Below are 15,259 nucleotides of genomic sequence, written 5' to 3' on the forward strand. Positions count from 1 at the left end.
GAAGGAATAAGGGGAGACAGGGGGAGAGGGGAGAGGAGGGAAGGGGATGGCTGTGGCTCTTGAAAACACAGAGGGAATGGCCACTAAGCACATTACCGGTGCCAATACCCGGCCTCCCCAATATTACGGCCGCCACACAGGACATCGTAACCCCTTTATATAGATTGACCTGGGGGGCGATCAGGTTACGCTGCGTTATGGATGGAACTGTTTTGCTTTCTCGCTCTCTCTTTCTCTCTAGCTCTCTCTTTCTCCCTTTCTCTCCCTCCCGCCCCTTCCCTCTCCCTCTCTAGCTCACCCTCTTCGTCTCTTGATATATTTCTCTTTGACTCCTTTATGTTAACACTATTTTCCAGGTTTATATACCAGTGTTTTATATTTGGACTACCAGGAACCTCTCTCTCTCTCTCTTTCTCAACCTCTGTCATTTTCATAATGTCAGAGGGAGTTTTATTTTTGTTATTCACACACACACACACACACACACACACACACACACACACACACACACACACACACACACACACACACACACACACACACACACTTGACCTCTGTCCTCGTAATGTCAGAAGGTGTTTTATTTTTCTTATTTTCTCACCATTAGTTCTTAAGATTTGCGTCCTTCTCAATATTCCTTCTGAGACGCTGAGTGGATTAGTAACCGAATGCACCTGTCCGAGTGATGGCTTTGTCTTGGGCAGGTATTCTTGTTGGTTAAGCTCCCTGACACCTTTTCCTAAGCGATTTATTTTGTTTGGTACACCTTACTGTCCTCTTCTGTGTTACATAAATCCTTCCATTATCGCTATCTATCTATCTATATACCTAGGCTGCTTCCCCCAAGGAAAGGGAGGTAGCCGAGACAGGACGACTCACTCTCCATTTACTCATCCATTCAAACACATTTATTCGCATCTTAGCCCCAAAGGGGAGAACGGACAGATCCTCACTGCATCACAACGCACAAGGGTCAACTGCGCAATGCAATCAGTGACATCCACAGCAGGGCCCGACAGCAGAACTGGTTTACCCCTGCCACATCATAACAGACCCATCCCCTTACCCGCACCTGACCTGACTAGCTGATCAGACCAAAAGCGGGAGAATATCCCCTCAGGGCTGCGTCATCACTTATTCATTCACAATTTCTCTCCATTTATTTCTGTCACGCACAGCCACTCTTCCTTGCTCAACAGACATCCCTCTCGCATCCAGCGCTCTCTTCACACTGTCCATCCATCCTATTCGTGGTCTTCCTCTCAGTCTTACACCTCTCACATCAGATCTAGTTATCTTTTTCACCAATCGCTCATTATCCATTCTCTCCATATGCCCAAACCATTGCAACACCCTCTGCTCAACTCTACCAGCCATCTCCCGAACAACTCCAGTTCTCCTTCGCACTTCATCATTTCGCACTCGATCCATACGCGTCACTCCACACATACTCCTCAGACATCTCATCTCCATTACATTCAAACTTTTCCTCTCTGCTACACCCATATTCCATGTTTCAGCCCCATATAATGCAGTCGGTACCACAACACCCTCATACAGCCTTCTCTTTACATCCATTCTAAGCGAACGACATTTAAACACTTTTTTCATTCCTCCCAGCACCTTTCCTACTTCATTTATTCTAAACTTCACTTCTGCATCTATTCTTCCATCCACAGCAACATGTGACCCTAGATATTTAAAACAATCTACCTCCTCAAGCAACTCACCATTCAAAACTATATTCATCCCCCTACCATCTATCAACCTCGTACACTTCATCACTTTACTCTTATTCTCATTTACTTTCAATTTCCTCCTTTCACACACCCTTCCAAACTCCTCTACCAACTGTCTCAATCTCTCCTCTGAATCAGTCACCAGTGCAGTATCATCTGCAAACAGCAGCTGCTTCAGATTCCACTCTCCTCCATCAACATTTACCAGACTCAGACCACCTAAAACTCTTGCATTCACCTCCCTTACAACATCATCCATGTAAATATTAAACAACCAAGGCGACATCACACATCCCTGTCGCAGCCCCACTCTCACGGGAAACCAATCACTCACAGCATTTCCCACTCTTACATACGCTCTACTATTTACATAAAAACTTTTCACCCCTTTTAGTAACCTACCATCAAGTCCATACAATCTTAAAACAGTCCACAAAGCCTCCCTATCAATTCTATCATACGCTTTCTCTAAATCCATAAATGCCCAAAACACATCCTTGCCTTTCGCTAAATACTTTTCACACACTTGTCTCACAGCAAACACCTGATCAACGCATCCCTATATACTCTTCATAAATAACATACAAGAAGATATTAACGAATCATATCCAAAAATAAATCGCTAAGGAAAAGATATTACGGAGCTTCTTTAACAAACGGGAATATGAACCTTGACTGCACAGGTTCGAATATCTTAGAGACGATTAGATTATTTTTTCTTTTTTCTTTTTTTTTCATCAAAACTACCACGGGCGTAAGGCAGTGTCCTACTATTAGCCCATTTGTGTCCAGTGTCTTTTTAAGGGACAGTATTGGACATTTTCAGAAGCTTTTCAAGGGGGAACTCCATGGTTTGGGTCTAAGAGCTTCGCGACTATGAGCCCGTAGACTGAGGACGGTACGCTAAGTGCCCTTCCAGCAGAATCCCGCACGCAGCAACCCTGAGCACTAATGGGTTAAGTATTCAATGTAAGGATATATTCTCTCTCTCTCTCTCTCTCTCTCTCTCTCTCTCTCTCTCTCTCTCTCTCTCTCTCTCTCTCTCTCATTCTTGCTACCTACTGACGATTTTTTCCCCGTTTAGGAGAGACTTCGCTGTTTAGTGGTCATTGAAGCACAAATATAACCCTCTTGTTCGAAATTTCCTCTCTAAGCTGAGCAAAAGCGCCTGGAGAGAGAGAGAGAGAGAGAGAGAGAGAGAGAAGTAAGCCCTCTTCCTAATGAGGTTAATATTCTGAATTATGACAGCCTAACCGCGGGCCCCTACTCAGTGAAGGGGATTTGTTGCTTCCTTTATTTTTATTTTATCTACGTAATATTATTTTATTTCAGTCCTTCTGTGCACTAATCTGTTCAGTCTTGTCTTTGTTTATTTTTATATCTTCTCTGTTTTTCCATCATTCCTTTGTTCTGTTGATGTTATTCTTTCTGTAACATTGTTTAATTGTTCTCTCTCTCTCTCTCTCTCTCTCTCTCTCTCTCTCTCTCTCTCTTTCCTATCACCTTTACTACCCTTAGGCCTTATTCTCTTTCGACCTCATTCGCACTTTTGCTTCCAGCCCCGTCTCTCTCTCTCTCTCTCTCTCTCTCTCTCTCTCTCTCTCTCTCTCTCTCTCTCTCTCTCTCTCTCTCTCTCTCTCTCTCTCTCTCTCTCTCTCTCTCTCTCTCTCTCTCTCGTATCTATCCTCTTTGTGCATGCTCTCATCCTCTCACTCTGCCTCACTTCAGCCATTGCTCTTACTCTCTAAGCTCCTTGCATCTCTCTCTCTCTCTCTCTCTCTCACACACACACATACACACACACACACACACACACACACACACACACACACACACACACGGCTTCCTCAATCTGGCAGCCCCGTTCGAGATAGCCATTGTTTACGTAAAGGCGGGTGTAGCGATAGAGGCACCTTTGTTATGCGCTCGTAGTCTCTCACACCTTGAAGATATTAACCCACTGCATGTAAACAAACCTAAGAGACGATTTTATTCAGCAAAGGATGGTTAGTAGTGAAGGGGTTAATGGAGGTGTATTTCTACGCCTCAATAATAATAATAATAATAATAATAATAATAATAATGGCGTCGCAGGATTGAAGGAATAGAAGGGGAAGAGGAGCCGAGCTGACCTAGGCGTTCATGGGTGCCTGACAAGAGGATATTAAAACCATAAAAGACCCTGGGTTAATCCTTCATCAGCGGTTTACACGAGAAGATAAAACCAGATTCAGGCCAAACTCGCTGCCAGGACAAAAAGAAAGAAAAAAAAAAGTAGGTAAACATGGCATGAGGCGGTGTGAGCGTTCATTAGCGCTTAACACCAGAAAATGAAACCAAACTCCGACAAGAAGGCCAGGGCGGGCTTTGAGGAGGGCGGTATACTGTTCATTAGCAGTGTTCCTGGGCGTCTATGCTAATGCCGGTGAAATACTGCCAGGAAATTACCGCCATAAGATATCTTGAGGACCAGGCGGCCACGTAGCTCTCAAGGCAGGATACAGACGCAGCCACAGCGAGGACTCGTGTTTTGGTCGGTTTTGGAGATTACGTCCCATCTCTTTTTCGGCAATTAATCCTCCACTTTAGACCTTAATATCCTCTTGTGTGTTATTAATGTCAAGTACGTTGATATTAAAACGATGTAACAGACAAGGGAAAGTTTAGGTTTAATATCCATAATGAATCGCCGAAGAGTAGGTGCTACAAAGCCTCCTATGACACCCGGAATAGGGCCTTAAATTGCGCGCCACGAGTTCAAATGAGGACACACATTTCCCCATTTTTGTACATATATAAATAGGTAGATAATTCAGAGAGAGAGAGAGAGAGAGAGAGAGAGAAGGGGGGGGAGAAACACGTATCTGCTCCTCCTATTATGACACTCGTACTTAAGACTGTATAACATGCTGCATTGTGCAACTGAGTGAACTATGTGTCACAGGGCTTCATTTAGGTTTCAGAATGTTAAGTGCGGTAAGGGACAACGTGATTTTTATTTTTTTATTTTTTTATTTTCTCTTTTTTGTTGGGGGGGGGAGTACGGTTCAAACTCTTATTTTCTGCGTTATTATTGCTGGTTCATTTTTTTTTTTTAATTTGGCCTATTGGATTTATTTAGCCATTGTTTATCCTTTATCATTATTCTTTAAGGGTACTGCCGGTGTATCTTTGTCCCTACTCATCGACGAACCCTCCTCCCAAGACACACAAGCCTCCCTTCCCTGTTCCCTGAAGCTACATCCTGACATTTCAAAGCCCATACTCATCGACAACTTCTACGACGCACCATTCCTCCTCGCCTATTCGCTTACGCTGAATCTTATTTCTAAATCCCTCCTCAGTAACGACCCTCTATTCCCAATACACACCTGTCTTCGTTACCTGGCCGCCAGTACCTTGTCCCCTATTCTGGTCGGTTAAGGAAGCTCCCTAGCACCTTTTCCTAAGCGATTTAGTTTGCATATTACACCTTGTCGTCCTCCTATGCGTTACTTGTCATTCAAATATTGCCATACGCTGCATAAGTGACGTACAAAAAGATGTTAGGTAGCCGTGTCCAAAAATAAATCGGTAAGGAAGAGGTGTTAGGGAACGTCCTTAACCGACGAGAATGCGGACATCTTGTTATGACTCCTTTTGCTGTGCTTTGTTCTTCAGTTTGTTCTTTGTTCCCCATTCGTTCATGTTTGTTCTCCAGCTGTTATGAGTGCTCTCTCTCTCTCTCTCTCTCTCTCTCTCTCTCTCTCTCTCTGTTTGTGTGTGTGTTTGAATTTCAAGAACCCTTTCGAAATTCTTTGCGCTGGCTTTTTTTTTTTTGTTCTTCGTCAACTGTTCTCTGTTCTTGCTTTCGTGTGAGTTTGTTCTTCACCAAATATAACTCCTGTGTGCTTGTTCTGTATGTTATTACTCGTGTTTGTTTGTTCTGGTATTCTGTCCACACCATCACGGTTTCGTTCACTCCCTTTCCTTGTTCTGCCATTGACTGTTCACTGTTCTCGTTCTTCTTTTCTTCTGTGTTCTCTTTTACTTCATCCGCATGTTCCCTCTCGTTCAGTTATTGGTTTTTTTTCCCTTCATTATCCGCTCCCTGTTCTTCCTTCCCTCTCTTCTGTGTTTGTTCTTCACTTGTTATTACCCCCCCGTGTTTGTTCTTCACCTGTTATTCGTCGGGTGTGTTTGTTCTGCCACCGAATCCTCGTTTTCCCTTTCGTTCACATCCCTCTGTTGTTCTTCCATCAACTCTCCTCTGTCCTTGTTCCCCTGAGCTTCATTGTGTGTGTGTGTGTGTGTGTGTGTGTGTGTTTCACCTCTTTGATCTTGGCTTCAGCAGTTCTCCATTGCCTTCATGTGTTTCATTTTTCACTCAGCCTCTTTTTTTTACTTCTCCCTACGTCAGAAACAATAATTAACAAGTTTCTCTTTTCTTATGGCCGCTTCTCACTGTTACTGCATTATTTAGCCCTCAGAAACAATTAATAATGAGTCTTTTTTTTTTTTTTACTGTTATTTCCTTTTATAGTATATATATATATATATATATATATATATATATATATATATATATATATATATATATATATTATAGAAGAAAAATAATAGTATTTCTTGTTGTATATGTATGTATGTGTGAATAATATAAAATCACTTGCCGAATCTTCAGTCAGTAGCTTGGACATTTACTATTTTCTCAGCGGGAGGGGAATGATTTTTAACTGAGATGTTTTGAAAAGTCACGAACAGGGGAAGGTGAGTGAAGATTTATATTTTCTTCACTCTGGCGAACAGGGAGAGTGGAAATATTTATTGTTTTCTCCACTCTGATGCCTGGTTCTGTCAGCTTTAAGCCTTGACGTGGGTATTGCACTGCAGCCAACACCTCCTTCAATCCTCAAGCATTCTCTTCAGTCTTGTGTACATTCCTCCTCATCTTTCTCATTGTTTCTTCTCGTCCTGTTTAACTCTTGATTATCCTGCCTGTTGTCTTGCCTCCTCATGTTTCTCATTGTTTCTTTCCCTCCTGTATAGCTTATGGATTTTCCCGCTTGCATTCTTGCCTCCTTTGCCTTCAGCAACATTTCTCCGCCTCTTCGTCTTTCTCATTGTTTCTTCATCTCCTGTTTAGCTTATGATTATCTTGAGTTTTTTTCATCCTTTGCCTTCTGTGTGATTCTCAAGGTTTCTTATGTACTCTTACTTCAGTTTACTCTCTCCAGTCTCTTAAGTGTTCCAAACTTCTTTATCCATCCTTCTTTCCAGACTTCATTTACATTATTATTTCTTCTCCCTTCGCGTCTGTTCCAGCCCGGAAGACTGTCTTTCATCTACGTCTCTTACTTCGTTCATGTCTTCCACTACCCAGCCTCCTCTGCTCATCCCTTTCTAGTCTCCCGTTATCCTTCTTCCAGTCTTCCATTATTCACCTTTTTCTTTTAACCTGCCTCTCTTCCCACCTGCGACATACATCCATCTCTTCCACCCTCCAGACTCGTTTCTCCGTCCATCTTCCATGCTGTGCTCACTCTCCTTCCTGCAGATTCATTTTTGCTTCTCCTAACATTTGCTGCAGATATTCACTTCCGCCTACATCCTCCTGCTCCTATTCTCCTTCCTAGTTTCCACTCACCATCCATCCTTTGTCTTTATTTTTGATCCTCTAAACGTATCACATAAATATATCTGTTTCTTCAACCGTCTGTGCTCCTCTCCATTTCCATCTTCCATAATTCTCCTCACTGTTTTTACTCCATCTTCCTTTTGCCTTTGTTCCAGCCTGAAATATTACTTTCTAGCCACCCCTTCCACATCATCCATTCCTTACACCCTTCAGCCTCCTTCCTCTATCCATCCTCTCTGGTTTTGTTCCTTTTCCGTCAACTTTCCCTTCGTTTTTATTCCTACCTGCTGTTACTTACTATCCACTTTTCCATTCTCCATGCTCCTTCCTCTATCCCTCTCCCATATTCTGCTCCCTTTCATTTACCTCTAACTGCCTTCCACAGTTTCAGGCAAATTCCCACTCTTAACTTTTTTTTTTTTTAAGGATAAAGAGAGGAACATGCAAAATCTTAACTTGTTTCTCATTCTTCCTGCAAAATCGGGTCATAGTGTAGACACGGGGGGATAAATACCGTAAGTTAACACTCGAATGTGATTCTGAGCTGAGGCCCTGTCACTCCACCCTTCCCCTCCACGACGCCCTGTCACTCCACCTCCTCCACTCTGTGATGCCCTGTCACTCCCCCTCTACTCCACGAAGCCCTGTCCCTCCACCTCCTCCCCTTCATCCACACAGCGTTTGGGCGAGAGGAAAACAAAAGCGCAGCAGTCAAGCACTCCGTCATCCACTCTTTCCAGGTCAGTGTTTTACGGGGGGCGTCTTGTTTACGAGGTACAGAACTTAAACATTTACCGCGATATTTTCTTTATTTTTATTCTTCCCATTTCAGGACGATTTTCTTCAGCTTAGGAGAGACTTACAGTACTGGAGGGGTTAGATATAGCCTTCATTAACTCCTTGATTACTAGAGGGTTGTCCGAGGCTGAGTAAAATCCTCCAATAGTAGCAAAAAAAAAGTCATCGTATTTAAAAGGTTGTGCATGAAAAATCTTTAAAAACTGGTGATCTGTGTATTGCATATATCAGCTATCTTACACACTTCTCTTTGTCTTCTCTGCCGTCGAGGAATACGTTGAAAGCATTGAAAATACTGAAGACATTTATATTAGGTAAGAGGGAAGGCCTTTAACTCGCGTCCGGAAGAGCTTTAAAACTCAGGTGCCATGGCGGAAAATTACGGGAAAGACCTTTAAATTAGGTGAGGGTGAAGAGCTTTAACTTATGGCGGAAAATTAAGGGGAAAACCTTTAATTTAGGTGAGGGTGAAAAGCTTTAACTTGTGTATGAGATGAGACACTTAAAACTCAGGTGCCACGGCAGAAAATCACAGGGTCAGACCTTTAAATTAGGTGAGGGCTGGGAGCTTTAATTTGTTCACAGGAAAAGTCATTTAAAAACTCAGTTACCTTGTGTCCAATATAAACTCGTTCTTTCTCCCCCACCTCGCTTTGTTTTCAGTGGAAATTGGGAAGCTCCTTAACGCCAATGCTGGGAAAGAAGTTCAATTCGCACAACTTTAGTCCGTCTTTTAGGTTTCATTCTTTCCTCCCGCAGACGTTTTTGTTCGATATACGAAGGGTTTTCGAATTAGAGAAGGTGGATAGTTGTGCCCTTCGTTAACCCCTTCACAACTAAGGCTTTTTCCTGAGGTGCGTATTAAATCGTCTGGTGGTAGCAAGACAAAAATAAAATGAAAAAACCGTCATTGTAGTGAAATGATTAACCCTTTTATATATATATATATATATATATATATATATATATATATATATATATATATATATATATATATATTTATTTATTTATTTATTTATTTATTTATTTGTCCATTTATTTTGTATCTTTTGCTGCTCTTAGATTATTTCATTCACGTTATGAGGAATTTTCCGACCTGGAGGGGTAAGATAGCCTTAATGGTGCCAGTGGAAAGGCATGTGATATTGTACGTACGAGGGCTGTTGGAACTCAAGGAACGGGCCATCGAGCCTATGCCCAGAGTCGGACGTGTAAGAAGAAGAAGAAGAAAGAAGATGAAGAAGAAACAGAAAATGAAGAAACAGAAGAAGAAACATAAGAATCAGAAGAAACAGAAGAAGAAGAAGAAGAAAGCCAGTACGAGAGACCTTTCGTAGAATTAATAAAATCGTCTGGAGATACCATGAATGGACTATAACACAAGAATGGACTATAAACACGTCATCGAAGTGAAGGGGCTACGGACAATAGGAGGGGTGCACGGTACATACGCTTCCTTGCCCCCTCCTTCCTTTGTCTTGACGCGGGGAATTACGGCGGATCAGTTCTTAAGATGCTATTGTGATCCATCTCTGCCGGGGATGGTTAGAGGAATGTTGGGGCTGCTGCTGGCGATGCTGGGGTGTGCAGTTGAACGCCAGGGAACGTATGAAGGGAATAGAATGCCTCGGGGTGTGCAGGTGGAACGCTTAGAAGTGGAACGTAGTAGTAGTAGCAGTAATAGTAGCAGTAGTAATAGTAGTAGCAGTAGTAGTAGTAGTTGCAACCGCAGGCTCATCTGAAACGTGAAGCTGGTGAACTGCAGGCCAAAATTACCTTCTGCAGTCCACCAACTCCTTCGAGGGGATAGGGATGTAGCTGAGGGACGTTTGTATAACCAGGCAGTTGCGCCGCCTGGTTATATCGGTCCCACCACATGAAGGCGTCCCTGTGGTTGCAAAAGGCCGAGAATCTGTTTAATGGCAATGCATCGGGTCCAAGTAGGTTTATAGCAAATGAAGCTTTCGAGTTTAATTTAATGCTACAATTTATGGCCCGGCTCGTTGCTGGGTGTAGAATATCCGGAACAAGAGAGAGAGAGAGAGAGAGAGAGAGAGAGAGAGAAGGGAAGATAAGCAGGAGGAAGAGGAGGATGGGAGATGACTGGAGAGGTGGGGAGGGGATGGTGAGCGAGGGAGAGATGAGAGAGGAAGTTGGTTGATCCTCCACACACACACACACACACACACACACACACACACACACACACACACACACACAATCAAGCCAGGTGGGGTGAGAGTAGCCGGATTAAACACGGTAACCGAATTATGGCAGGGCAGAGTATCCCGCTTCCATCCCGGCCCGCGTAGTTCACACCTGGCCGGCCCAAATTAATTAAATAGAAAAGCAATACAGGTAATGAAAGACAGCCAAGGAGCCGCTACAGTGAAGGGAGAGGAATACAGCACGAATACAAGAAGGAGAGAGGAATACAACACCAGTACAATAAGGAGAGAGGAATACAACACCAGTACAATAAGGAGAGGGGAATACAACACGAATACAATAAGGAGAGAGGAATACAACATGAATACAAGAAGGAGTGAGGAATACAACACGAATAGAGTACGGGTTTTGTATTTAGAAAAGATATCAACACAGTCTGGCTCCAATGACATTCTTGGCTGACTCTAATCGTCTTGTGCTTGCTAGAAGATACTACTAGAGCTGTCCTCACCATGAAAGAGTCAACCAGTTCTTAGAAATATCAAGTTATATAACAGCAGTTTCCGGAATCACTTAGTTTTGCCGTTTTTTCCACTCTAATATTCACTCTGGTTTGGTTAGAGGAGGGTGTGAGCTGGGGAGAGGGCATTGAAATGGCGGGGGACAGTGCGACATGGAGGCGATTTGTTTGTGGCCACCCCTTACGGGATTAAGGCGTCTGGCAATAGATAGACAGACAGATAGTTTGGCTGTAGATTTGGTAGCCATATGGGTGAAGAGAAAAGGTTAAACTGGCAATCTTATATTCTGTTTAAGCTGGAGAAGGTTTATAAATACGATCCTATGAGGGAAGAGAGTAGCAAGGCATCAGAGCAACAAGACGTAATGTAAAGAAAGTTTATAAATGTAGCCACAGGAGGTAGGAGAACGGCAAGGCACTGTAGCGGCAAGACAAAATTTAGCTGAAGAATGTTCATAGATACAACAACAGGAAGTGGGAGAATAACAAGGCACCGTAGCAGCAAAACTTAACCTGTAAGAATGTTTATAAATACAACCGTAAGAGGTAAGAGGGTTGCAAGGTGCCTGAACAGCAAAACATACTCTGGGGAATGTTTATAAATACTTAACAAGGTTCCATAGCGGCAAGACTTTAGCTGAAGCGTAATTTTATATCGGGTAACAAGACTCCGTAGCGGCAAGACGAACCTTCCCGTCAGGGCTAAGTTAATTATCGCTAGTGAAACACATCTGCTCGCCTACCTTTTATTGGTCTATTTATTTACTTATTTATTTATTTATTTATTTGTTTATTTTTATTTTTATTTTTATTATGTATTTATTTGTTTATTTTTATTTTTCTCGTCAGACGGTATTCTCATTGCCTCAGAACAGTCTGTGACGCCTCTACCTCAGCGATTGACAAGGTGGTCCGTAAATAGCGCTCCTCTAGACACTTATCTGATGGTAGCTGTCGTGTTGCAAGAACGGCACAGTCTGCTGGTGTGGGCGTGGGAGGAGGAATTGATGCAGGGTAGACACTTATAACGATGACTGAGCGATATTAGAATGATTTATGCAACACTGAGAGGGACAGTAAGATGTATTAAGCAAAAATAAGTCGCATAGGAAAAGGTGTTAGGGAGCTTCCTTAACCGACGAGAATACGAGAACCGGATTAGCGAGGAGGGGGGGGGGATGAGAGGAAGGTCTGTGGTCCGTATTCTTGTGGGGTAAGGAGGCTCCCTAGCACCTCTTCCTTAGCAATTTATTTTTGGGTACAGCTGGTTAATATAAATTCGTATGTTATTCTTCCTGATGATGGTGGTATCTGAACTATTTAAATGACAAAGATGAGGGTAGTAAGGAGTAATAAGCAAAATAAATCGCATAGGAAGAGGTGTTAGGGAGCTTCCTTAATCGACGATAATACGGATGTTTGTGCAATTCCAGCAAGGACCTGGATTAGCGACTGGGGGGGGAGGGGTGAGTTGAAGCTGTGTGTGATGTGTGGATGGTGTAACTTGGGCGATCCGAGTGTGTTGGAGGTGGGAACTGATGTATATTTCAGCTTGTTCCTGTACTGCGGCCACGAGAACTTTGCCAACAGTTTGTGATGGTTCAGGTACAAACAGTAAAAAGGAAGAAAAAAGCAGGAAGGAAATTAACAGTAAGAATGAAGAAGAAGGCGAAGACGAAGAGAAGGAGGAGGAGGAAGAAGAAGATGCGGAGGAGGAGGAGGATTAGAAGGAGAAGAAGAACAAAGAAAAGACAAAAGAAGAAAAGAAAGAAAATGAAAAAAAAAAAAAAAAGGAGGAAGTTCACCTACTAATTCACTGTGCCTACTTCACACTTAGGGCTTGCCCGTCACTTCCCTCCCTGAAGCATCATATCAAAGAGAATCATTTATGGACACCGAAACATACGAAGCCTCTCGCAGCCTGGGAATATTAGCCAGCAGAGGAAGCAGAGGAGAACAAGAGGCGTGTGTGTGTGTGTGTGTGTGTGTGTGTGTGTGTGTGTGTGTTTATATAATTCCTTAGAAGTGCATGGAAAAGGTCATTATGGCACGTAACTATAACTCAGAACGCCATAATACTAAACATTCGCACATTTTAAGGGACATTTTTCACATGCTTCGTTCAGTGTGTCATATTCTGAGACGCTAAACCCTTCACCGATGACGTTATTGTAATTTTCCTCAGGCTGCCGTCAGACGATTTTTTTTCTTCTACAAATTAAGAGGGCCCGTTAGTCAAATTCCTCTCTCTCTCTCTCTCTCTCTCTCTCTCTCTCTCTCTCTCTCTCTCTCTCTCTCTCTCTCTCTCTCTCTCTCTCTCTCATACACAATACCCCATTCAGCGACCCTTGCTATATATTCCCTCAGAGGAGAACCCCCAAAGATGAATAGGCAATGGGACGTGTATATAATGAAAATCCAGGTCACCTTTGCCCTCCAAATCTGGGTTCCCCTCGAAGGCAGGACAGTACAGAATATTCCACTCACTTTAATTCACTCTATGATGCATCAGTGGGGAAAATTTACTTATAAAGAAACGCAGACCTGAAACTGAGGAAATAGCAAAGTGAGAATATTTGGTCCTGTGGGTTGATAGGGATTTGAAGTTAATTTGTGGGTTAGAGTTAAATTAGTTGAGTGTTGACTGCATCTTTCAATGGCATCTCACTGAACACTGTATCTGGGAGGGTCTTGGTGTCTTGGGCTCCTTTGTGCGTTTAGGATTTAACATTTATTATTGTAATATCATTAATTAGCCAGTTATTGAACATTAATGTCCCTCTTATTAGTGAACAGATGTAGTCTTGTTGGCATTTTAACGCCAAAAATGTATAAAATATTCCTGAAGGTGCAAATGTGATGCGCCGGAGTTTTATTTTAAGCGATGTTTCTAAAGACTTATATCCATTGTATTACATAAATACAGTATATATACATACATAATTATATTATTTGTGTGTGTGTGTGTGTGTGTGCGAGAGAGAGAGAGAGAGAGAGAGAGAGAGAGAGAGAGAGAGAGAGCGCGAAAACTTTCATCCAATTACCATTACTGGTCAGCGTAGTGGTGCTTACGATATTGGCTCCTATACTCATCCGTGTGAGCCTCATAAAGCTGCCCTGAGGCACGTCACTGATGCATGCCATTACAGTATTATCAAGACAGGTATGAAGAACACCTTATCCCCCTCTCAGCGTGGAATCAGTCATTGTCCTGGATACAGCACAATCTCTCGGAGTGATAGACGAGAGAAGGAAGAGTGTGTTGATCCTCTCATGGTGGGGACAACTCTAGGTTTTTGTATCAGGTATTTCTAGATGATTTTATTCACATGAGAGCATCATAGGAGCCTGAGAGTGTTAATACTGCCACTGAGGACAACTCCAGCATTCTTTTCCTGCAAACTCAGGTGATTGCGTTAAGGTGAGAGTGTGGCACAGAGTCGAGTGGAAACCAGCTACAGCAGTTTTCGGTATACTTGTACTTACTGTGATGACTGGAGTGTTGTCTGCTTGTATAATGGCGGATGAGTGTCCTTGTACGCCATACCTACGCCCACGTCCGCGCCCAGACCCACACCCACATTTACGCCCTCTCTCACAACAACAGCCAAACTACAGCAACTTCCGGTATACTTACAGTGATGACTTGTGAGTTGTCAGTTGTGTAAGAAGGCGGATGAGTGTCCCTGTAGACCACGCCCACTCCCACGCCCACGCCCGCAGCACACACCGCCGCCCACCACACCACCGCAGCGTACATCTGACGAGCACCAATGAACAAAACTATATAATGTTTATGTACTAAGATGTATTATGGATATTCATCACGAAAAATCAAATATTACCCTTTTGTTACGAATATTTTTGTCATCTGTTTTTGCGCCTCATGGTGTACGCAGTCGTAACTTTTATATTTATGTGTATGTACTCCATGGGTAAACATTTATGTGTATGGAATCTATGTGTACATGACCTGTTTGTGCGTGTACAGAACGAGATGGACGATTGGAGGTCATTTCTGAAAAACTTTAAGCGTCAGAAACACCAAAAAGAAGAAAAAGAAAAAGACGAGAAGAAGATGTTGAAGAGCAGTCGTCATGAAGGGAGTAATATGATAGCCAACGAAGCCTTCACTCCTCTATTTTCGCCTCCACAGTCACCTTTGTGTCTTATCTTGGTGCGTGTGTGTGTGTGTGTGTGTGTGTGTGTGTGTGTGTGTGTGTGTGTGTGTGTATGTGTTATTATGGTGCTTGTGTTTGTGTGGGTGTTTTATTATGAAGCGGTTACCATGGCGTCGAGATGTTTGCAGATCAGATGTGGAAAGGAATTTTTGGGAGCTAAGTTATTTTTCCGCTGGAGTCTGGAATGTTTGATGATTTTTCCTTTTCCTTTTCTTTTCTGTCTCTCTATCTGTTT

General features: G+C 42.8%; 1 protein-coding gene across 1 annotated transcript in view; it reads right to left on the reverse strand.

Annotated features, from left to right (window-relative positions):
- The window catches only part of LOC145399134 (uncharacterized), a 117,882-nt gene that overhangs the window by 61,971 nt on the left and 40,652 nt on the right, over window positions 1–15,259 (reverse strand). Inside the window, exon 3 of the mRNA XM_080271873.1 lies at window positions 14,481–14,603. Within this exon, the coding sequence (XP_080127999.1) occupies window positions 14,481–14,603 (123 nt within the window). The remainder of the gene's footprint in view (window positions 1–14,480; window positions 14,604–15,259) is intronic.

The sequence above is a fragment of the Coenobita brevimanus genome, chromosome 47 (assembly GCF_032717465.1).
Source record: "Coenobita brevimanus isolate Jiangsu-jjx chromosome 47, ASM3271746v2, whole genome shotgun sequence".
Lineage (NCBI taxonomy): Eukaryota > Metazoa > Arthropoda > Malacostraca > Decapoda > Coenobitidae > Coenobita > Coenobita brevimanus.